The following is a 25,491-nucleotide window of genomic DNA, read 5'->3' on the forward strand; positions in this document are numbered from 1 at the left end:
CAGCTCTGACTTACATACTCCTTGGACCTCAGTCTAGAACGAGTCATTTGATTTGGAAAAGCGAATCCTAAAGTGCTGTTTTCTTTAAAAATATAATTTGCTACTTTAAATTGTCCCTCTTGTGAAACCCCTGGGCAAAGCTTAGAATCTTGACTAGGAAACAGGATCTTCAATCTATGTACTATATGCTAAGTGCATAATACAGGGTTCCACGGTAAAGTAAGCTACACCCCTTGGATGCGACAAAATTTGATTTTAAGTTAATCAAAAGTGCTTAGAAATTAGGAATATAGCTCAGTGATCTCCCTAGCATGTTTAAGGCCCTAGGTTCAATCTCTAGCACAGCAAATAATAATAATAATAAATTAAAAAGTCCTTCGAAAAAATACGTGAATAAAAAAGCCTTTGAAGCCAGGCCTGGTGGCTCACGGCTGTAATCCCAGCACTCAGGAGGCTGAAGCGGGAGAATCCTTGCAAGTTCGAGACCAACCTGGGCTACAAAGTAAGCTCAAGGCCAGCCTGAACTGCATAGCGAGACCCCATCTCAAAAAAAAGACAAAAAAAAAAAAAAAAGCCTTTGAGATGGTAGCTGTTTAGATATTTTCTGCCAAAATGTATCAATAATAAACAAACTTATTTTTCTTCCTTATAAATGACATTTTATAATATTATAATAAAGTAAAATTAGAAATTTTAAAAATCCGTGAGAGAAAAATATATCTTACTTAAACCATAAAAGAGCAGTTGTTATTTTCCCTACTAAAAATTTGTTTATATGCAGGGTAAATTTGAATCTTTTGTAGGAAAATCTATGTATCTAAAATTCAAATGCTAAGTGAAATAAATAAGACATGTGAGTCCCAAAATTTCTCAGAGAAACCCAAAGGATAAACAATTTAAAGAGCAAAGTAAGAGATGGGTAATAAGGAGAAAGATCTTTCCCAAACAAGAAAGGGACTGGTGGGGGAAAGTGACAAAAAGAAAAAAAATTAAGATATGCTATGCATGTGTACTAACTCTCCTCAAATGGATGCACTCAATATGCATGGCAAACGTGTACTTGAAAAAAAAAAGTCTTGTTTATAAGATAAATAATTTGAATGATTTAAAATTTAACAGAAAATATTTTTAAAATACAGCATGCTAGGTGTGGTGGCACATACCTATAATCCCAGCACTCAAAAGAAAAAAAAAAAAATCAGTCTCGAAAGAGAAAACAAAAATAGAAAAGGAAAAGGGATATAGCCCAAAGGACCTGGGTTCAAATAACTACTTCAATAGGCAATTCTTTTTAAGATAGCAAGAGGCAGTATGGTAACCATTGTTGATCATCTAGTATTTTGTTTTTAATCCTTTTGATTTGACTGACTCTGTTCTGTCACATTTGGTTTTACTCTCTTCAAAAAAAGTAGTAAGAACTGTGGGAGCAATAAAACCCAAAATGTGTAATTGCCATTGTACAAAAGAAAGGAAAAGAAAGTGCTCTAAAGAATGTAACTGGGGGCTGGAGGTTTAGCTTGGCGGCATAAGCACCTGCCTTGGAAGCAGGCAGTCGTGAGTTCGATCCCCAGTACCGATAAAAAGGAAAAAGACAAAAAAAAAAAAAAAAAAAAAGAATGTAACTGCATATATGTTTAAGTGTATAAGATAGATAACCATATTACTGAGTTTTGTTGGATCATTGAACAAAACTGTTTCCAGTCTCACTGTTTGAAAGTCCACTTCATATGCTTTAATTTTGTAACTTGAACAACTATTTCTAAGATAACAATATGTAATCTATTAACTAGTGATTTCCTATTATTTTTTCTGAAATTCTGTATAACTTGTACCCTTTTTGTTTTTCTTTTTCTCCTTAAATAAAATAAATAAAACAACTGCCTCAAAAATTAAAGTAAATCACTTTTTAATTAAACCCACTATGTTATATAACTTGTGATTAATAATCTTAAAATCTAAATTAAAATTTGAGTTGAAACTGTTCAGAAATAGTATCAATATAAAGTAGGGGGAAAACAGAAAAGGAGGAAGAACAACAGGAAGAGGATGGGAAGCTGAAGCAGGAGGATCATTGAGACCAGGCTAGGCTACAGAGTTCAAAGACAATCTGAACTACATAGTTAGACCCTGTCACACACATACACACACACACACACACACACACACACACACACACACACACAAGCACAAACAGCAACAACAACAACAATAAAACAAACCCAAAAAATAAGACCTCAAATCAACTAAATATAATTTTTCAAAAAATATGTAAGTCACAGACTTCTTTAAAAGACTTGCCCCTTCCAAAAGAACAAAGCCTACCACCTTTCTTTCTTAAAGATAAAAAATAATAAAAAACCTGCAAGACACACAGGCTCCACAAAATAAAATACACAGAAAGCTACAGGAAAGCCTGATCAGTACAGTATTTAACAACAAAATGGCAGGGGACATCCTTGTAAATTCATTGCTCGGGGGTGCAATAACAGGACTGCAAATTCTAGCCCAGTCTCCACAAACTACTAGATTTCCGATTTCCACACCAGATCCAAAAAAGGTCAAAAGAAATTCAAGCAAAGATGTCATCGGAAATTAGCTTAAGCACTCTGAAAACACTTCAAAACCTAAAGAAAAAAGAGGGAAAAAGACAGTGATTCTGCACAAAAGCTAAGATAAAATTTTTTAAAGAAGGGCCGGGGATTTAGTTCAGCAGCACAAGTATCTGCCTGGCAAACACAAGGTCATAAGTTTGATTCCCATACAAAGAAAAAAAAATTTTTTAAAGCAAATTCAGATAGCTGTAGGTATCAACAGAATTTGGGACCTAAAATGGCAATGCTATCAGCCAAATATAGCAGCCTTTTTACAATCTACTCTCAAAATTACGTCAAAAATATTCAGGAACAGGTTAAGTAAAATGAAATGAATTCCAATTTTTACAGCTGTATAAACATCTTTCTGTTTCCCTAGCAAACATATATTTTGGACAATTACTATTTTCCTTTGTAAATCAGAACCACCGATCAAGGGTTAAGTGCACACTTTAATATTCTGCCAGCATTGATCTGGGTAAAAAGGCAATCAACTTCATTCACAATTACAACAGAAATGCAACTGAGGCAACTTATCAACATCCTTTCACTGCTCAGCACTGTTACTGATTTTAATACAGTTTCTGTTCCTAAGACTCCACTGAGACTATCCACGGCAAGAGAAAAAATAAAACCAGACAGTTAATTGGTATACTACTATTATACAATACTGCCAAGTAAACTCTCACTGAAAAATGTCCTTGGAATCATTTCAATTTCTTATCCACTAAAGAGCTCAAGAATGCTACTTGTCTGAGGCAGGAGAACAAGTTCAAGCCCAGCCTTGGCTACTTAGCACCTAAGTGAGACCTTATTCCAAAAATAAAAAGTAAAAGCAGCACAGGGGATGGAGCTCAGTATGAAGGCCCCGGGTTTAATCCCTAGTGCTCTCAACTCCCCAAAAAGCTACTTGTTTAATTTAAATCAACCCCAGTGCAGAGAATAACTGCCTATTTTCTCTCATTATCCCCAGAAAGTATTAATCTTCCTCACATTAGTTAAGACAAAAAATCTTATTGCTGCCTTGAAACTGCATCTCTTTGGTTACTAGTGGAGTGATCACATATCATCCTCCCCTCCCTCTCTTCCTTACTTATTTGCTTTTTTTTGTTTGAGGCAGGATCATGCCATGTATTCTAGGCTGGCCTTGAACTCACTATCTCAGAGTGGCTTCAAACTCAATAATGATCCTGTGTGCACTATCACAACCAGGTCTTCTATTTTGTTGTTGTTGTTTGGATTGGTCTTTTTGAAACCATATCTCACTATATATTCTAGCCTGGCTTCAAACATCATGTGATTCTCCCACACCAGCCTCCCCAGTGCTGGGATTACAGGTGTGAGTCACCACACCTGGCTTGTTGTTTTAGTTTTTTAAAAACCTAATCACTATACCACCTCCATATTGGCCTCTTTATTATAAATACTAGCCTCCATTTACAACTTAGCCCAGCATAAACACATATCCATCTCTCAATAATCAGTAAGAAGCAAAGCTGGGGGCTGGGGATTTAGCTCAGCGGCATAAGCACCTGCCTTGCAAGCAGGCAGTCGTGAGTTCGATCCCTGGTACCGATAAAAAGGAAAAAGACAAAAAAAAAAAAAAAAGCAAAGCTGAAGAAGTAAACTTTCCAAACGATCACTTTTAAGAGTATCATGTGTAGCATTAGGAGTTAACAGTAGTTTAGAATGGCTACTCCTGGGCCGGGGATTTAGCTCAGCGGCATAATCACCTGCCTGGCAGGCGCAAGGTCATGAGTTTGATCCCCAGTACAAAAAAACAAAAACAAAAAAAAGAATGGCTACTCCTTAAAAGTCTGCAATCCAAGCCAAAATCCCTAGTTCAAGCCCCCCCTTCCAGCCAACAGATCCCATCTACTCTGTATCTTCCAACCTAACACAGTGTACCACAAAGAACATTACGTCCATCCTAATTACTTGCCTGGCTTTAGAGATACCTGCCTGTCCAATCTGAGTACTTTCTACCCCATTGTACAGCTTTCTGAACTCCTATCTACAATCTCTAAAAGCCATGTTCTGCCTGTGCTAGTAGAATACCACACTGAGTGAATAAATGTGAAACATACTCATTTTTCTTCTGGACCATGCTTCTTCTCAGTTTGTTTGTTTGTTTGTTTGTTTGTAAGGCAGAGTCTCACTATGCAATTCATACTGGCTTTAGATTCACTATGTACCCCAGGCTGATGTCAATCTTCTTGTCTCAGCCTCCCAAGTGCTAGGATTACAGTTAAGTGCCACCATGCCTGACCTGGTCCATGTTTCAGCTTCACAGAATACAAGGTTTTCCAGGCTATATCCTGCTCTGGGATCTAGCTCTTCCTCAGATGACTGACAGTATTCCTACCAGCATGCACTTCAAGAAAGATGCCTGTCTGCTATTATCCATAGGGCCTTGCCCTATCAGACTAAAAAGTCAACTCATTAAAACACAAAAATAAAACAATCTATAGGATTTTTAATGTTTCACTTCTAATTATACCTTCACACTTCAACTACCTCCAACTACTATTATACTCTATGTAATTCTCTGCATTTCTAACAACATTTAGAATTCAACCTCACCAAGTTCAACACCATTTTTCTTAGTTTATTTATATCCTTTGTTATCTCCAAATGCAAAGGTGCCTCATTCAGAGCTTTTTTTTTTTTTTTTTTGGTACCAGGGATCAAACTCACAACCTAATACTTGCCAGGCAGTCACTTGTGCCACTGAGCTAAACTCCCAGGCTGAGCATTTTAATTTTATTTGGCAATACTAGCAATTGAACCCAGGGTCTTCATACTGAGCTATATAAGGGGATATATAAGAGATATTCCCTATCCTGCTCCCATCCTTTTTTAAGATTTTATTTTAAGGCAAGATCTTGCTAAGTTGCCCAGGGTAAAATTGAATTCACAATCCTCCTGCCTCAGCCTCCCAGAGTGTCGGAATTTCAGAGGTATACCAACATACCTAGCCAAGCAGGCTGTTTTAACATGACATAAACTTCCTGAGGAACCTATGAATACCATGAAATTAAACATAATAATCTCTGAAATTAAACATAATAATCTCTGAAATTAAACATAATAATCTCTGTGTGTCTATGTGTGTATTTAGGGTAAGAGTATTCAGTTTCACTCGGTACTCAAAAGTAACTCAAAATAGATTCTTGTGTTTCTCTGTACTGTCCATAGCAACAAGTATAGCAATGAATACACTCCAGAGTTCAGTTAGCAAGGGTTAGACAGTTTACACATACATAATTGTTCAACAAGCATGGGTGCATACATGCATGCACACATACTCACAAAATTGTTCAGTTTTCTTGCTGTGATGCTTTATTAAAAAATGTGTTAAACTTGGGTTGGGAATTTAGCTCAGCAGCATTAAGTATCTGCTTTGCAAGCGTGCAATTGTGAGTTCGATCCCCAGTACCAAAAAAATAAAGTGTTAAACTCTAAATTTCATTTATTTTGAGACGTTTATATTGAGCCAAACTGTGCCCTAACAATGAAACATTAAGGATATCCCAGCCCTTGAGAAGCTGATGCAAGAGGATCATTGAGAGTTCTAGACCAGCCTGGGCAACAAAGTGAGTTTAAGGAGGGACTGGGGATTTAGCTCAGTGGCATAAGCACCTGCCTTGCAAGCCTGTGGTTGTGAGTTCGATCCCTGGTACCGGTAAAAATACAAAGTGAGTTTAAGGCTGGCCTGAACTGTATAGCGAGACCCTGTCTCAAAAAGACAAAAAAAAAAAAAAAATTAAGGACATTAAAGACTATTCAAGCATGAGGAACTCAAATAATGGGAGAAACAAACATAATACAACTGGCATAAAGGCAGTGATGCTGAAGTGCTGGGAAGGGATCTCCTAAGTGGACAGAAATTTTAACAGTGCACAAGCAAGCATCGTGCAGACAAAGAATGAAACACTGGGTAATGGTAGGGAAAAGAAGCCGAAGAACGAGGTAGGGTTGGAGCAATCAATAAACCCTAAAAAGAGAGAAAAACAGATTCAGAAAGAAGATGAAATAAAAATACAACAGTAAAGTCTGAAAAAAAGTCCAGAGCACCCTGCAGTTAGAGGTTATTTATTGGCAGTCTCAGAAAAAATTACCAACAAAAGAATGCAAGATTTAAAAAGGATCCCTTTTAGGGTGAGAGAGGAACTTGAATAGGTTTTCAAGCTGAAGGAAAAAAGTAAGAACAAAGAAAGAGGTTTGGGAGTCCAGAAACAGGTGGTATAAAAGATCAAAGGGAAGCTGGGTGAAGTGGCTCACACCTGTAATCCTAGCACACAGGAGGCTGAGGCAAGAGGAACACTGCGAGTTCAAGACCAGCCTGGGCTACAAAGTGAGCTCAAGGCCAACCTGAATTGCATAGAGACCCTGTTTCTAAAAGACCAAAAAAAAAAAAAGAAAAAAAAAAGATCAAAGTCAGCAAACAGAAAGTCAATAGAAAAACTGGGAAAGCTGTGCTTAAACATCCTTTCTACTAATGCCAGAGAGTAACAGTAAGAATAAGAAGGGGAAGATAAATGTGTACATAAGGAGGGAGTTGGTAGGATGATGAAAATCATTTCTATTAAGCAATTTTTTCACTGTATGATTTTTCATGAAACATGACAAGGGGTCTGGCAAGACAAAATGGTTCTCTGCACTAATCCATTTAGAAAGGTCATAAGGAACTGAATAAGATTATACACAGTTTTAGTTTAGAGATAAGGCGGGCTCTATTTTTCACCATTAAAACAGTGTTATATGTATTTTTTTATTAGTCCTCAGAGTGCAAATGCAGCAGGAAAATGATGCAGGCCAAAGCCAAACAATAAAGTACCTTACTACTCTAGGTCACTATAAGTCTGTTACTATTCAACTATCACTATAGCATGAAAAAAGTCATGGGGCCAGGAATGGTAATGCATGTCTGTAAATCTAGCACTCAGGAAACTGAGGCAACAGGATAGCTGTGAGTTCAAAGCCAGCCTAACCTGAATAGTGAAACTCTGTCTCAAAAAAAGGAAATGAAAGACACAAAGTCATGGTCAATATGAAAACAGCTATATGAAAATAAAACTATTTATTGATGAGCAGATTTGCTGACACATTATGTAGGCTGAGAATACTATTAAGGAAATAAAACAGTAGGAAGAAGTATGAGGGACGACAACACAGCAAGCAGGAGAGAAGCCAAACAACTGAAATATAATTCAACTAAAATAATTAAACCAAAGAACAAAATAAGAACAAAAGCACAACTGGAGAGAAAACGATTCCTAGTGGTACAGCCTGTGTCTGGCATGCACAAGGCCTTGGGTTCAATCTCTAGCACACAAACAAAAGCAATGGGGACAGAAAGGAGAGGAAGAGAAAAAGGGGGAAAAGCAGATGAGAACTAGAGAGAGATAAGAAATCAAATGAAAATCAAGCAGAGATAATAGATCAACGCAAGGTAAACAAATACAGAAACAGTCCGTATCCTACCTAACAGGTAAGTGGCAAAACTGAAAATGAGAGTATCCCAAAGCTGTCTGTACTAGAATCCAAATAAAGGACAAAACACAACTAATTTTCCAATGATACTCTGATGGTCTCTTCTAATTATGTGTGTGCCAAAGAGACTAAGGGCTAATAGAGTAAACTATTTTCGTCCTGGTCATAAATCAAACTGGCACGTGTATAATACTCAAGACAGCAAATGAAACTTTACATATAAAAGGATATCATTTACAGGTCCTTTATTCACTAGTATAGATGCAGAAATGTAACTTTTAAAATTTCTTGAAATTAAGAACATTAGCATCAAGAACTTGACAGTCATACTGACATTACTCATTTTAGGTTTACTCCAAAACATCTGGAGATGTGGCTCAGTGGTACAGTGCTTGCCTAGGATGCATTAGGCTCTGAGTTTGCCTGGCCACACTGCTGCCAAGCCCCCAAAGCACCAAAGATAAAAGCCAAAACTTTAAAACAAACAAACAAACAATAAAGACACACACAAAGATCAATGGAATACATTAAAAGCTGCAGAAGACAATTTCAGGCACACTAAGCTACCTTATCTTTGACAAAGGTGCCAAACACATTCACTGAAAAAAAGATAACCTCTAACAAAAGGTGCTGGAAAAACTGGCTGTACATATGCCAAAAATTAAAATTGAACTCATTATCTTTTACCATGCACTAAACTAAATTCAAAATGGATCAAAGATCTAACTTTTAAAAGAAAAACATTTAATTTGCTGGAAGATAAAATAGGTAAAAGTGTTGAAGACACTGATACAGGCAAAGATTTTGTGAACAAAACTCTAATCCAGGAAGTATCACACAGAATAAACAACTGAGATCTCATCTTATTGAAAAGTTTTTTGCACAACAAGAGAAACCACCAACACAGTGAAAAGACAACCCACAATGTGGGAGAAAATATTTGCCAATTGTACCTCAAAGAGTTACTATCGGAGAACATATAAAGAACTTAAAAAAAAAAAAAAATCAGACCTCCCAAATTTAAAGACCCAATCCAAACATGGACATCTGAGATGAGTAACACTTCTCAGATAAAGAAATACAAACAGCAAATAAAAATATATGAAGAAATATTTAACATCACTGGTCATTTGACCAAACTAAAACAACACTGAGATTTCACCTCACCTCAAAAAGAATGGCTATTCTCAAGAAATCAACCAATAACAAATGCTGGAAGGGGTGTGGGAGAAAAGGAGCCCTTCTCCACTGCTGATGGGAGTGTAGATGATTTTTCAAAAAACTAGAGGTCCTAGTCAACCCTGCTATTCGCCTTCTGAGCATCTTTCCAGAAAATTAAAAACAGGGAAGAGCAAAGATGGTGGATAGATAACAACTGGCTACAGTGGCTCCCTGAGATAGTCAACGTAGAATTCAACATAATACAGAGTGGGGAGCCCCAAACAGAGGGAGATGAATTTTTTCGTCCCAAGAAGAAATTAAGGTGAGAAGAATCAACCAAACACACAGTCCTGGTTGCTTATTTATTGGAACAGCTAAAGGTTCAGTGTTCCCACTGCAGCAGGTGACTTGCAGAGCCCTCTGAGGTCCCGCCGCTTGACTCACTGGAGGCGCAGTTACATTGAGTTCAGGGGGTCGGCGAGCCAAATGGAAAACCGAGTTGGCAGGTGCCTGCATCGAACTGTGATGAGTGACAGCAGTGGAGCCATTCCACAGAAGGGGGGGCTCCGGCAGATGACATTCTGGGACTGGGCAGGACTGTCAAGTACAAGGGGCAGAAGTGACTTCAGTCCCTTGTTCCCTTCCCAAAAGGGACTGGAGGAGTGAGCCAGGTCTGGGTCACACGACCTGGCTGAGACCCAATAGATTATCTGAAATCAAGTCCCTACAACAGTGGCACACACTAACCACACTAACCCAGTAAAGCCACAGCAGCTTGACTGACCTGGAGAGGACCGGCTCAAAGTAATAGTACAGGCCACAGCAGCTTGACTGATCCGGAGGGGAGGGGCCAATACACGTTGTTCCTGTCTGCAACTCACTAGCACAGCGCAATGGGAAGGGTCATCTAGCCAACACATTTCAGAAGAATTGTAACCAAGAAAGAAAGAAACTGGGGCCTCCTAGAACAAACAAAACAGTTGGGAAGAAGAAGCAACAACAAAAAGTCCCCAGGTCCCAACCCTAAGAACATTGACCCTGGACAGGTAAATACAAAGGAGAATGAGAACAGCAAACATGCAATATCAGACACAGCACCAGTGGACATAAAGAGATATCTTCGGGACCTCTTAGACAAGTTCAAAAGTGAATTATTTAGCCAAGTAAAGCAAGATATAAGAAGATTAATAAACGAGATACTAAGCAGCCCTCAAGCAGATACAGACGGAAGAAGGGAGGAACTCAAACACAGGAGAGAACCATTTGATGAAGAATATAAAAAAAAATAGAATACATGAAGCAGATTCAAAGAGATTACCAGGAAATTAAACTCTATGGAAAGATGGCAAATCAGCTTGAAAGAAACTAAGGATAGATTATCCAAACTGGAGGACAGTTTTGCAATGTGCAATTATGAAAGGCAAAATTTTAAAAAAATAACAAGGAAACAAGCATAAACAGTACAAAGGCTAGAAGACGACAAAAGGATTTATAACTTGAGAATAAAGAATGTGAATGAAGAAGCAGGGATACAAACAAAGGAACTACAAAGGTTATTCACAGAAATAGTTAAGGAAAACTTTCCAAACATAGGAAAAGGAAATGATATTCTGATATATGAGGCATACAGAACTCCAGCCACCTACAACCAAAACAGAGCTACATCCAGGCATATAATAATCAAGATCCCAGAAATTCAATATTAGAACAGAATATTAAAAGCTGTTAGAGACAAGAAACAGATAACCTATAAAGGAAGGCTCATCAGAATAACAGCAGACTTCTCGGCACAAACCATCAAGTCAAGAAGAGCCTGGAGCAAAATATTCCAAGCCCTGAAAGAAAATAACCTCCATCCCAGATTGATATACCTTGTTAAACTGTCTCTAGAAACAAGATGCTTCCAAGACAAAGAGGAACTTGGGAAATTCACAATCACCAATACAACTCTACAGAGACTACTGCAGGGCATTCTAGAGAGATAGAAAAGTACTAGGATTCCAGGATCAGTGGCAGACAGGCCTCAATGCATGGAGCAGAAAACAGAATGAAGAAGATAAACAGACAACTGATGGCCAAAAAAGAGCATAACAGAAATGAGGCAGAGAAGATTTTATTCAAAACTGATATGATTGATAGTATCAAGTCTGGGAGTATAGGCAACTACACAGAAGATGACAAGACTCTACGATACACTTTCTAGTTTGATAACTGCTGGTTTTTGAAGATCTATACTATATACAAAGTTGTTTTTATTAATACTCGTATGTACTGATATGTTCAATTATACTATGTCTGATGATATAGCCAATTCTACTGGAAATAACAAGAGACAACACAGGAACCATGGTAGAACTCTTTGTTCGAACAGTCTTATATGTTTTTTCATTTCATGCTTTTATAGGAATATGTTTTGTTTTTTGTCTTGCTTTGTTTTGTTTCTCCCTCTAATATAGAAAGGATAGAAATACATGTTAAGACTCATACCTATGTAGAATCTATAAACAGTTTATGAGAACTGATCTTATGACACATGATGAAATGAACAGATAGATACTCTGAAGAAAGAGAGACACTAAAATACTCAGTGCTGATCCTGGAATGTCACAATGTGAAACCCAGGAATAGTATTATTCTTTTTTCAGAGTGATATTAGCCTGCTTGGGTTTGTTCAATCTCAACATAATTGAAGATATGTATAACTGCATGTATGTTTAAGTATGTAAGATTGATAACCATATTTCTAAGTTTTTGTTGGATAGCTGAACAGAACTGGCTGCAATCTCACTGTTTGAATCCCCACTTTATATGTTCCACTTTAGTACCTTGAATAACTATTTGTAACACGACAATATGTAAATATCAACTAGTGATTTATTTTTTTCTTTGAAATTATGTATTACCTCTACCCGTTTTCTGTTTTGTTTAGTCTTTCTTTAAATTTAAAAAAAAGACACTACAGTACCCAGTGCTGATCACAGAGTGTCATGATGTGAAAGCTAGCAATACTATTATTCTTTGTTCAGAATGATTTTAACCTGCTTTAGTTTGTTTAATCTAAACATAAATGAAGATATGGATAACTGCATGTATGTTTAAGTATATAGGATTGACAATCATGTTACTAAGTTTTTGTTGGATAGTTAAACAGAACTGTTTGTAGTCTCACTGTTTGAATTCCCACTTTACATGTGCCATTTTTGTATCTTGAACAACTATTTGTAACATGACAATATGTAAATATCAACTAGTTATTTCTTACTGTTTATTTTTTTCTCTGAATGTATGTACTATTTCTACCTATTTTCTGTTTTGTTTAGTCTTTCTTTAAATAAAATTTTTTAAAAAAAGAAAATTAAAAACATCTTACCACAGTGATATATGTGCACTCATGTTTGTAGCAATACAACTTATAATAACTAGACCACAGAAATAACCTAAGTGCCCATCCACTGAAGAACAGGTAAAAAAGATGTGGTATTTTCACACAGTGGAGTACTACTCAGGCATAAAGAAGGATAAAGTCGAGGCTTTCATAGGTAAATGGATGAAACTAGGGACCATACTCATGAGTAAAATAAATCAGACACACATGTGTAAACATCATATTGTCTTCCTAATGTGGGAAGCTGAAATTTTATATACACACACATATATGCAAGTTAAGATAGTTATACTACTTTTCTCTTAGTTCACTGAAAAGCAAGGTTTGTGTTAATATTATTTGGACAATTAAATGCCAATGTCCTGTGTTCTGAGTAATTAATTTAAAGATAATATGCAATGTAGTAACCATTGTTACCCTCTTATTATCTTATTTTAAAATTTTATTTTCTCTTTAAAGTAAAAAACAAAAACAGGAGGGTTTTGAATGCTATAGTAATTTTGTATCTTATATTGTTTGACATTTTCTTTTTAAACTTTTGGTTTTAAGGAGAAACCCTGTACTGTAATGCTGATGTAGATTAATTAGAAAATAGCTCAGCAAAACAACTTATCACACCATATAATTTCCATTACTATAGTGAAGGGTAAAAGTTGGGAGTTAAGGCGCTGGGGATTTAGCTCTGCGGCATAAACGCCTGCCTTGCAAGCAGGCATTTGTGAGTTTGATCCCTGGTACCGGTAAAAAGGAAAAAGACCAAAAAAAAAAAGTTGAAGTTAAAAGCTGGGTTTGTATCCCCAGTACCGATAAAAATGAAAAAGAAAAAAAAAAAAAAAAAAAAAAAAAAAAAAAAAAAAAAAAAAAAAGCTGCTTTGTGTCTTCACTTGACCTAATTATTTAAATGTATCTCCTAGATGTTTTAATAAAGAAAAACAAAATGTCAGTATAAAGAAATACATAGCCTCTAGGGCCAGAGATTTAGCTCAGCAGCATAAGTACCTGCCTGGCAAGTACAAGGTCGTGAGTTCAATCCCTGGCACCACAAAAAAAAAAAAAAAAAAAAAAAAAAAAAAAAAAGAAAGAAAGAAATACATAGTCTCACTGCCACCCCAAGGCTGGTGAAGGGCAAAGGAAGACAACGGATATCATCAGTGTAAGAGTTTCTACAAATCCAGCTGCAAGGTACTGTACCTGCTGAGATAGTGCTATGTGCAGGAAACGGCTTGTACATGGTCCCCAATTTGCAAAGTGGTCAGTTCTGAACAGAACGGTTACAGTTAATCCTGGCTCAAGCAGGACATACATGGGCTGTCTCACTGACAATGACTGACCTCCTGTTTCTAATGTACATCCTCTACCAAATCACCTCTCCACACACGTTACAACACACACAGAAAGCAAATACAACTGGAGCAATTATAATACAGAGTAAGAGCCAGCAAGAGCTGGAGGTAATGTATTGGTTTGTGGTGACTGTGGAAGCAGTAGCTTTTAAACAAAAGTGCTGATAAAACCTAGGTTTTATGGTTTGTTTTTCCTATCATAATTACATTGTAACTGGGCAATGGCTTATAAGATTTCACAGATATTGCAAACAAAAATATACTGTGAAACATTATTTTCTGTTAAAGATTCCATCTATCTCTAGAGAATGGTAATTATCAACAAATTTACCAATAACAAATGATGGAGGGGCTTTGGAGAAAAAAGAACACTTCTCTGCTATTGGCGGGAGTGTACACTGGTGACTCTGCTGTGGATATCAGTGTGGAGAGTTTTCAAAAAATGGGATTAGTGGTTCAATTTGACTCACCTATTTCCCTTCTTGGTATCTTCCCAAAAGAATTAAAAGCATAACACCACATCAATACATGCACACCCATGTTTACAGCGGCACAGTTTGTAATAGCTAGGTCTTGGAAACAACCTGAATACCTATCAACTGATGAATGGATAAAGAAGATGTGCTAGATATGGTGGCCCATGTCTTCAATTTCAGCACTTGGGATGCTGAGGCTGAAGGATCAGTGAGAGGTCAAGGTCAAGCTGGTCTACATTGTAAGTTCAAGGCCATCTTGAACTGCACAGTAAAATCTTGTTTCAAAGGAGGAGGCAGGGCATGGTTTCTACAATGGAGTACTACCTCTGCCATAAAGGACAAGGCTTGAGACATTTCTACCAAAATGAATGCACTTGAGACCATACACCAAGTGAAATAAATTAGAGACAGATGTGTAAATACTGCACTGTCCTCTGGTGTCAGGCAAAACAAGTGTAAATAAGAACCAAAGTGTATAACAGACATGGTGAAAGAGGAAGAAAATCTTCAAATCTGAAGGGGAATTGGGAGGTGAGGGGAAAGGAAGTAAAGGAAAAGAAAAAAATAACAAAAGGAGGACAGAAAAGTACAACATATCTCCTTACGAGTACACTGAACATTTTAAAGCTATCATTCTGCTTTGTATTTTCTTGGCTTTCTATAGTGAATCCAAATTATCTGAAACATGAAGACATTAACAAAATAAGCAAAACAAAACCAATTTTAAGACAGGCAAGGTGGAATATGGCTGTAGTCCCAGCACTTGGGAACCTGCATAAGGAGGACTGCTGTTAGTTTAAGTCCAGATTGAACAACACAGCGAAACCTTATCTCTCCCCAACCAAAAGAAAAGCAGGGAATATAGCTCAGTAATAGACAGGGTGTCTACTGCAGTTCAATCCCCAGCTCTCAAACAAAAACAAAAACCAAAAAGCAGTCAAAGCATATTCCAAGTGGCTGTTAGATAAATAGCCTGATACCCAACACAAATAGGGAATATTGTTTTTGTTATAATCAGTATTATTGTCAGAGTGTTATGTATTACACTGAACTGATACCTTATGTTCCTTTTGTAATTTTTAAATTGAAAACCATGAAATATTTCAAAAGCATAAATATAAATGTAAATAATTTGTGTTTCCAGGCACAAACAAGACCAATTCCAAAGGGAATCTTGGGATGTATAATGCAAGGTCATGAGTTCAATTCCTGGTACCAAACAAAGAAAACCAAACAGAGTAATGAAAGAACTGTTTCCTTGTATATGGTAGAACCTCTGCTTTATCAGTATCTCCCAGCAGGCACAAAACACCTCTGATCCTCAGAAGCAGCAAGCCTTGTCCACAAGTGAAAGCTCTAACTTCTTACAGCTCAGTTTCAAGTCAAAGAATCAGCCCAATGACAAAAACATTTCCATAAACTGAGTCTTGGAAGTCAAATTCTTTTTGGGTATTCTATTTTGTTCTGTTTGAGACAGGGGCTCACGAAGTAGTTCAGGTTAGCTTTGAACTCACTACGTAGCCTTGGCTGGCCTTGGACTCACGGGCAGTCCTCCTGCCTCAGTCTCCCGAGTGCTGGGATTTCAGGTGTGTACCACCACACCTGACAAAATCAATTTCTAATGAATCACAATCTGCAACAACCTTACACAGCTAATTAGGGAATTTGGCATGCATAAATTAATGAATTTTAGAACCAAATTCAAATTTGCTCAAAAGTCCCTTTTGCTATGTTGCTGGGTGCTGTACAATTCCCACAGGTTCTTTCTCAAACAAAATTTGAAACCGACTAAACTTTAGAATAACTATATAACCGCTTTTAAATTTTCCACATAGAGTACCACACTCTGAATGTTTATTTTTTAATGAGACAGGGTCTTGCTATCTAGTAAAGGCTGACATTGAACTTGTTGTGATCCTACCGCCTCAACCTCCCCAGTGCTTAGATTATACATGTGTGCCATCACACCTGGCTTAAATCGTATGTTCATTAATAAGGCAGCTGAGTATCATCAAAGTGTCGTGTTTTATGTTTGTTTGGTTTTTCCGTTTTTTAGAGACAGGGTCTCACTATGCAGCTCATGTCAGCCTTTAACTCACTATGTAGCCAAGCTGGCCTTGAATTTGTGGCAATCCACCTGCCTAAGCCTCTGCAGTACTAAAATTATTGGTGTGTACCACCATGCTCAGCTTATGTTTTATTTGTCTTCTTTTCACCTTGTTAAATAAACAACTGCTTTCTATCTACAGCTCTCTCCCTTTCTCCCTTAGCCCTAGGCTTCAATTTCTTCTCAGACTTACACTATGGGCTCACTAAAAACTTAAGCTTCATAGATCAAATGGGACAAGAATTTTCTTTCTTTCTTTTTTTTTTTTTTTGGTCTTTTTGGTTTTTATCGGTACCAGGGATCGAACTCACGACTGCCTGCTTGCAAGGCAGGCGCTTATGCTGCTGAGCTAAATCCCCAGCCCCAAGAATTTTCAATTGAGTATAATCGTTAGTATTTCTTGGGATATAGCATATAGTATTTCTTGACCACTGAATTGTAGAAAATCCTTTATAAACTATTGTGAACAGAACACTACACAAGATGCTACAAATACTAAGTAATATTTTGCTGAAGTTTTAAATTACTGTCCCCTAATCTCCGTTTTTCTCAAATAAAATCTGCCTTAATCATGTTATTCTAGAAGGCACATACTTTTTTTTTTAAGTGTACATGATCACTGTAGAGAATCACTGCTTGAATAAATGTATTAAACTACAAGACATACTTCACAGATAAAAGCCCACCTCTTCTTGCATAACTGGAGTCCATATCTTTAAACTGCACCACAACAAAGTCTGAACATTTGAACAAAATGCTCTCCATTATTTCTTCACGTTTTGGGCCTGAACCAGATTCTGAACTTTTCTCATGTGCAGCATCAAGCACCAAATCGCACTAAAATAAAAAATAAACGTAAATATTAAAATCATTTATAAAATAAAATCTAAAATCCTTTATTTCATCAAAATGGTATTTCTTATATGTCTTTGGCAAAGATAATTTATCGTGAGAATATCATGTTTTTTTACAGAAAAGTGATCTATTATCTGTTCTTTCATTCAAAACCCAATCTAAAGTTGGTCTTTGTCTCTATAGTCCATCTTAAGCACAATAATTATAAAAAAGAGGCAAAATTAACTATCCTATCGCAATATTTGAAAGCAGTGAAAACATTATAATAAGCACATAAACCAAGAAATCTCTTCAGTTACCAAAGGAGCCATTAAAACAATCAGTATTTGAAACAGAAGAGCAAAATAAAACTGGCTTTAAAAACTAACTCAAAAGGGACTGGGGGTTTAGCTCAGCGGCATAAGCACCTGCCTTGCAAGCAGGCAGTCGTGAGTTTGATCCCCGGTACCGATAAAAATGAAAAAGACCAAAAAAACAAAAAAAAAAATTGTAAGCAAAAACTAACTCAAAAAATAAATAAATAAAAACTAAAAGATTGAGGATATATCTCAGTGGCACAGCACCTGCCTGGCAAGCATCAAGTTATGAGTTCAATTCCCAGTACAAAAAAAAAGGGAAATTATAAAGCCCAGGCATGGTGGCACAGGCCGGTAACTCACCACCCCAGTTTAACCGAGAGGATCACTGCAAGTTCAAGCTCAGTTTGGATGAACAATAAGTCCAAAACCAGCCTCAATTACCCAGTGAGACCCAGTCTCAAAATGACTAACCTTGAACTCACAATCATTCTGGCTTTAATCTTCCAAATACTGACATTACAAGAAAACACCACCACACCTGGCTCAAAATGTTCTTTTAGCTTACAAGAAAAACTATCACATGAGTTTAACAATGACAAATATATTCAGTTCATAACTATAAATTGCTAAATCATAAATAACAGACACCACTTGAGAAAAGGTATATAGTAACCGGTTTATCTTAATAAAATACAAAATGATAAAAATTACCTTAGGACTATATGTTTTAAAAACTCCTTCATATATACCTCCGTTTTTCACTTGAACTTCACATTTGGATCCCTAAAAACATACAATTAATTTTTTAAGAAGCAATACCCATTTTCAGATATAAATAAATATTTTCATTTTAGATTTATAGTTCATCAGGTTTTATCCCATATTAGGTGTCTGCCAACAGAATGACATAAATTTCAAAACAAAATGTTCGATTCTCAAAATTCTTCAGGAGGCTCTACTCAAGAGTGTATAGTATTAACTTAAACATTTAAGTTAAAATAATTAGATTCCTAGCACTGTAAACAAAAAACAAAACCTTTTGACTCCATCTACTTTAGATGAAAATAATATACAAAATACAATTGACTATAAACACTATTTTATACACTGTAGGGTTAACAAGTTAACAGTGAGTCATAATACATCTGACAATTATATTTTTCTAATTATCTTGATTAAAAATAAATTATCTTGATTAAATATGACAACAAATGTTTTGAGAATCATTCATTAACATTTTAACTTTAGGAAATTATTTTATTCATTCTCAAGGCAATTTATTCCCAATAACCTGGTAACTTACAACAACTGATGTAAGTATATGAACCATCCTCATATTTGCATAGATTCCATCAAAAGAAATCTGGAATGTTAAAATAAAATACACTATTACAAACTAATACTTGCATACACATAAAAAGTTAACTTATTTTTACTTATGTTTAAGTCAGGTTTATAATACCTAACATGTTTGAAAGATTTGATGTAGTATAATCTTTTGTTTCCTTCACACCAACTAAGAATGTGACTATAATTAAAACAGTAAGAAAAACTAAACTTTATATATGAGGAAAGACAAAACTATTGGGACATATGACAAACCAATGGTTAGGGAATGAGAGTTCACTCCAAAGTGACATGAGGGATTTAGGTGCATGATACTGTTCTACTGTCTTGATTATGGGATAGTTACAAATGCCTCCCGCAAAAACTCTCACAGACCTGTACCTTAAAACATATGAAATACATCTTAATAAATAATGGAGGTGGGAAGTAAGAATACACCTGTGTTCAAGAACCCTAACTGGCTTCATTAAGCATATCTGAATCAGATGTGTGCCCAATGAAATGTGTTTTGTGTTGCACACCTGTAATCCCAGCACTCAGAGGAGGCTGAGGCAGGAAAACTGCAAAAGTTCCAGGTCAGCCTGCACTACATAATGAACCCAAAGCCAGCCTGAACTGCACTGCATCATGAGACCCTACCTATCTCAAAAGAAAAAAAAAAGAAATTTAATTAACACGCCAGTTCATAACACATATATATGTACTAAGTATACATTCTCCTGAAGTCAGTCCAATAAAGGTAGAAACTAAAACACTGGTCATAACTTTTCAGTTTATCATGGAATTTATGTCTACCTTGTGCTCTGCATGTCCATTTTACTTTTATTAATAAAGTTCCAAAACCTAAGACCAGAAAGCCTTTTCTAATGGAGAAAACCAAAAGGAATTTTAAAAGATAGTACATTAATTCAACACAAAAAGACCAAAAAGAATTTTGCAAACTCAAGTCCTATTTCTCTTTTTAAGTTTACTCATTTAGATTTGCCTTTAGGGGCTGGGAATTTAGCTCAGCTTCATGAGCATCTGCCTTGCAAGCAGGTGGTCGTGAGTTCGATCCCCAGTACCGATTAAAAAAAAAAAAAAAAATATGCCTTTAAAAATTACGTGAGTAAATAATAAGCAATTTATTACATGTAACAAAAATACTATTTGCAGGCAATTTTACATTTTATAGTCACCACCAAAAAACATGTATAGCTAATAATTTTATACTTCATTACTATTCTATATAAAATCTACCTCCAATAACATTCAAGGGAATTTTTTGGCTTGGCATTCATGTTTTAGCTAACAATTTTTTGAAATAGGTAACAATGAAGTTACTCACCGTAGACTGAGGCAGTCCTTTGCTACTATTTCGACCTCTGAAAAAAATTAAATATTACTGTTATTAAATGCAATGGGCCAAATAAATTAATCATTTAAAAAATTTATTTTTGAGATAGGGTCTCACTATGTAGTTCAGGCTGGCCCACACAGGCCTCAAACTCATGGCGATCTTCCTGCCTCCAAATATCCTACAATTTAAAATCTCTTACAGTATAATTCAAGTATTCAAAGGTATTAAACAAATCTGTGGAAGGGCTTACCTACTACTATGGACTCTAAAAGTTACCTCTATGTAGCTCTATCTGTGGCTGACAAGCCAAAGAACCAGAATAGAGAGAGGTTGTGGAAGAGCAGGAAGAATGTGTACTTGGTCAAAATCAACGTATTATGAACTGGACCTAGTGGTGCATGCTTGTGACCCCACCCACTTGCTACTGAGGCAAGATTGCAAGTTTGGCGACAACCTGAGCAATTTAACAAGACTGCTTCAATTAATCAATCACTCAATCAATCAAGCAAGCTTTAGATATGGGTCAGCATCCCTAGGTTCAATCCCCAGTACCACCAAAATAGAAACAATAATTAAATGAAAATAAAAACCGCCTACTAAAAGAAAAAATTAACATGAAACCAAAAGTAACCAGTCACTTACAAACATAAGAGCAAGTATAGAGTTCATTCCTGATTCAGTCCATGTATTTCACTAACAGGAAGTCATCTATATTTTTTCAAAGTCTCCAATAAACAGCGAATGTCTACAACTGCAGAAAAACAACTGAAGATAAGTCAAATCATTCAAAGTACTTTCACTTCTAAATAACAGGCTCTGAGTAACAAGTACCTTTCCTTGCCAACTCCTTTCCTTAGAAGAGATGCGGTACACAAAAACTGGCTGTCATGTAAGTCCCAATAAAGTGGACTCCATTTTCAAGTGAATTTAATAATAAAGCAATACTGTCCCTTAGGATCCCTACATATACCAAAATCCAAGAATGCTCAAGTTCTTTGAATAAAATAGTATTGTATTTGCATATAACCTATGCACCTCTAGACTACTTAAAATACCTAATACAATGTAAATATGTATGCAGTTGTTATACTGTATTGCTTAGAAGACCAACAAGAAAAAAATTCTAGGCATATTTAATGTAGATGCACATCTTCTCCCAAATATTTCTGACTCAAGGTTAAATGAATCTACAAATGTGGAACCAGTAGAAAATGATACCTGACTATACCACCTAAGGTTTATTCTATTGCAAATGACTTAAGTAATAATAGTAACATTAAGAAAGTGAATGTTATGTATCTTACAGACATTAGTCACTTTGCCGGGCATGGTGGCCCATGCCTATAATTCCAGCACTCAGGAAGCTGAGGCAGGATCCCTGAAAGTTAGAGGTTAGCCTAGGCTACATAATGAGTTCAAGGTCAACCTGAATTACATGGTAAGATCCTGTTTCAAAAAACTCTGAACACTGGCCAGGTGTGAAGGCACACACTTGTAATCCCAGCCCTTGGGAAGCAGAGGCAGAAGGATTGCTGTGAGTTTAAACCGCCAGCCTGAGCTAAATAGTGAGTTCAAGACCAGTCTGGAATACATAGTGAGACTGTCAACAAAAACAAAAACCCCCCAACAAATTAGTTACTTGGGAACACCAGAAATAGACTCCCATTTAATGAAGTAATCAGAACACTCAAGTCAAAATTTAAAACATTTAAGAAAAGCAACAGTTTAGACCCAAAAGTCTAGCACTTTGACTTTTAATTATTCCCACGTAAGTAACACTGGTCTTAGCTCTGAGGCTAGTACTAATTTCCATCACTATCACCTTCCTCACCTATCATCTAGAAAATAATGGCTTAGATCAAATGACCTATAAGGTTCATTTCTTTTCTTCTCCTTCTCCTTCTTCAAACTTCACACGTCTCGTGCTGACGAAGCAGGCGCAGTGCAGGCACTGAGCTATATTCCTGGCCCAAGATTCACTTCTAACATTCTGATTCTGTAACTCTTTATTTCATATACAGAACACAAGAACAAAAATTAAGCCTAAAGGATATAACTAACAATTTGTCACTTCCAGAACTTATTGTGAATCAGACCTTATAACAAACCTTTATATCTAAACACTTTTGCTTTGCATTTGAGGAAATTGAGCCTCAATAGTTAATTTTCTTTACCAAAACCATCCATTTCATAAGCATTGGATCTGTACAGAAACCAGATTTACCTGATTTTCTTTTCAGGGCTGTGGTGCCTCTGAAACTGCATCACAAGGAATAAGCTGCCTGCACCCAGCAAATTCACAACTAAGCCAGAAGAATTTCCGTTCTTGAGTTACAGTTTTTCTTTTTCCCAGCACTGGGAATTGAACCCAGGATCTTCATACTGAGCTACATCCCAGTCCCATTTTTTTATTCTGACAGTCTCAACTAACTTACCCTGGCTGGGCTCAAACTTTTAATCTTCCTGCCCCAGCCTACTAGAATCATGGGGTAACAGGCATGTGCCACCATACCAAGCTGGTTTCCTTCCTTTTCTTTCTGTTTTCCCCTTCTTTCTTTCCTTTCTTTTTGTATATTACTTAGGAGTCTGCACCAAAAGGCTTACAAATCTTCCTTAGGGGAATCCTATTCTAGCAGCTGTTGAGCTACAAAACCAATTACAAACCTTGAAGAAATAAATGCCACTAAGTGTCTTTAAACTTATGTTTCCTCCCTCAAAAAAGCTCTTCTACAAAGTATAACATTGCTGGGTATTATATGATGGCGCTTGCCTATAATCCCAGCACTCTAAGAGACTGAGGTAGGAGGATCTCAAATTCAAGCACGGCCTGGGCAACTTAGTGAATCACTGTATTTAAATCCTGGAAACAACACAAAGGCTCATCAACCAAGGAATGAATAAAAAAGATGTGGTATTTTTAGACAATGGAGTACTACTCAACCATAAAGATGGATAAACTCGAGTCTTTTATAGATAAATGAATGCAACTAGAGACTATACTCCTAAGTGAGATAAATCAGACTCACATGTGTAAACATATTATTTCCCTAGTGTGAGGTGAAAGAAATAATATACATGTACATACACATATAAAAGATAGTTAAGATGTACTCCTAATTTCTCTTAATTCACTGAAAAGCAAGATTTGTGCTAATATTGTTTGGATAATTAAATGCAGGTATCTTATATGCTAACTGAAGATAAGAATTCACTATGTATTAACCATTGTTACCCTCTAATTATCTTGTTTTGAAATTCTGGAGTTTTCTCTTTAAAATAAAAAAAGAAATCTCAAACACACACACGCAAAGAACCAACAGAAATCCTCCAGTTGAAAAGTACAATTAAAACAAAAAATGCATCAGAAGAGATCAGGAAACATTTGAACTATAGAAAAGGTAATTAACAAACTTGTAGATCAGGGATTGGGGGTTTAGCTCAGTGGCATAAGCACCTGCCTTGCAAGCGCGTGGTTGTGAGTTCGATCCCTGGTACCAGCAAAAAAAAATCTTGTAGATCAATGTAAGACTATGAAATCCAAAGAGAGAATGAAAAAATAAACAGCCCAATGAAATGTACACCACTGAGTCCAAATGTATATAATAGCTATGCCAGCAGGAAAAAAAGTAAAAAAGCAGAAGAAATGTGACAGTACCACTACACATTCAGGAAACATTTTTTTAAAAATCCAGATGCCGGGGCTGGGGATTTAGCTCAGCGGCATAAGTGCCTGCCTTGCAAGCAGGCAGTCGTGAGTTCGATCCCTGGTACCGATAAAAAGGAAAAAGACAAAAAAAAAAAAAAAAAAAAAAATCCAGACGCCATTACCTGGTATGGCAGTGCAAATTTGTAGGTCCAGCTACTCAGATGACTGAGGAAGCAAAGATCTCAGTTCAAGAATTTAGGATCCCATCTTAAAACACAAGGAACAGTCCAGACACATCATTATAAATGATGATGACTGGTTTTTTTCCCAGTGGTACCACCAAAAATACAAACAAAATTAAGATATATATATATATATATATATATATATATATAAAATCTAGCAATCCCATTCCTACTTATCTAAGTACAATGAATGTGAATGTTCAGAGACAGTTATTCATAAGAGCCAAAACTGGAAATAATCCAAGGGTCTATTACCTGGTGAATAAACAATGGTAAAGTATATTCTTAACTAGGAAGTAAGACTCAGCAATAAAATTACAAATTACTGATATGTGCTATACACAACATGGGTGTTTCAAAAGTACCATGCTAAATGAAAAGAAATCAAACACAAAAAGATACATGTTATGGTTCCAATTCTGTTTAACATTCTAGAAAGACAAATCTAGAAATATAGAGGTCAGATCAATGTCTGCCAGGATTGAAGATGAAGAGAGGACATTTATTACAAAAGCACAAGAAGATTTGGGGGCAACAATGCACAATGTACGTACCGTTGTTGCCCCAACTGATGTGCTTTGAGATTTTGCAGTTTTTTTTTTTTCCCTTGTTCTTCTTCTTTCTCTTTGAAATAAAATGAATTTGGGGAAAGAAAAAAAGAAAAAAAAAGCACAAGAAGAAACTTTATGGGATGGATCTAAATTATGATAGTGGTTACATGACAATACCCATCAAAACAGAAGCATGCACTAAATAGGATGATTTTACTATATATAAATTATAGTTCAGGAAATTTGACACTTTTTTTTTCTTTTTCTCCTTAAATAAAAAAAAAAAAGAAAGAAAAGAAAAAAAGAAAGTTGACACTTCTCAAAATAAGATAGATCCCCAGAAACTCCTGCACACATACCTAACAATTTTTTTTGGTGATCCTGGGGATTGCAGCACGTAGGGTCTCGCATAAGCCACTAGGCAAGTGCTTACCGCTGGGCTATATCCTCAGCCCTCAAAGGTGAATTTTATCATTTGTAAATTTTAAGTAAATCAACCTGATGTTTAAACAAACCTGCTTATATTGCACACTTAAAATTGGTAAAGTTTGAGCCAGGTGTGGTGGCATATGCCTGTATTAATCCCAGCACTCAGGAGGCTGAGGCAGGAGGCTCGTGGTGAGTTCGACACCAGCCTGGCCTACAAAGTG

The 25,491-nt window shown here is 36.3% G+C and overlaps 1 protein-coding gene across 17 annotated transcripts in view; it reads right to left on the bottom strand.

Annotated features, from left to right (window-relative positions):
• The window catches only part of Atxn2 (ataxin 2), a 115,105-nt gene that overhangs the window by 69,405 nt on the left and 20,209 nt on the right, over positions 1-25,491 (bottom strand). For 15 of the 17 annotated variants that reach the window (XM_023562017.2, XM_063225632.1, XM_063225627.1 and 12 more), the window contains 4 exons: positions 20,388-20,424; positions 19,017-19,076; positions 18,425-18,496; positions 17,246-17,396 (listed from right to left, as the gene is read on the bottom strand). In XM_023562017.2, the coding sequence (XP_023417785.2) occupies positions 17,246-17,396; positions 18,425-18,496; positions 19,017-19,076; positions 20,388-20,424 (320 nt within the window). Of the gene's footprint in view, positions 1-17,245; positions 17,397-18,424; positions 18,497-19,016; positions 19,077-20,387; positions 20,428-21,041; positions 21,176-25,491 lie in introns of those variants that run through there. The other 2 variants (XM_063225640.1, XM_063225637.1) reach the window with 2 other exon arrangements.

This window comes from Cavia porcellus, unplaced genomic scaffold (assembly GCF_034190915.1).
Source record: "Cavia porcellus strain 051 isolate PalLab524CR breed Dunkin Hartley unplaced genomic scaffold, mCavPor4.1 scaffold_16, whole genome shotgun sequence".
In the NCBI taxonomy this organism is placed as follows: domain Eukaryota; kingdom Metazoa; phylum Chordata; class Mammalia; order Rodentia; family Caviidae; genus Cavia; species Cavia porcellus.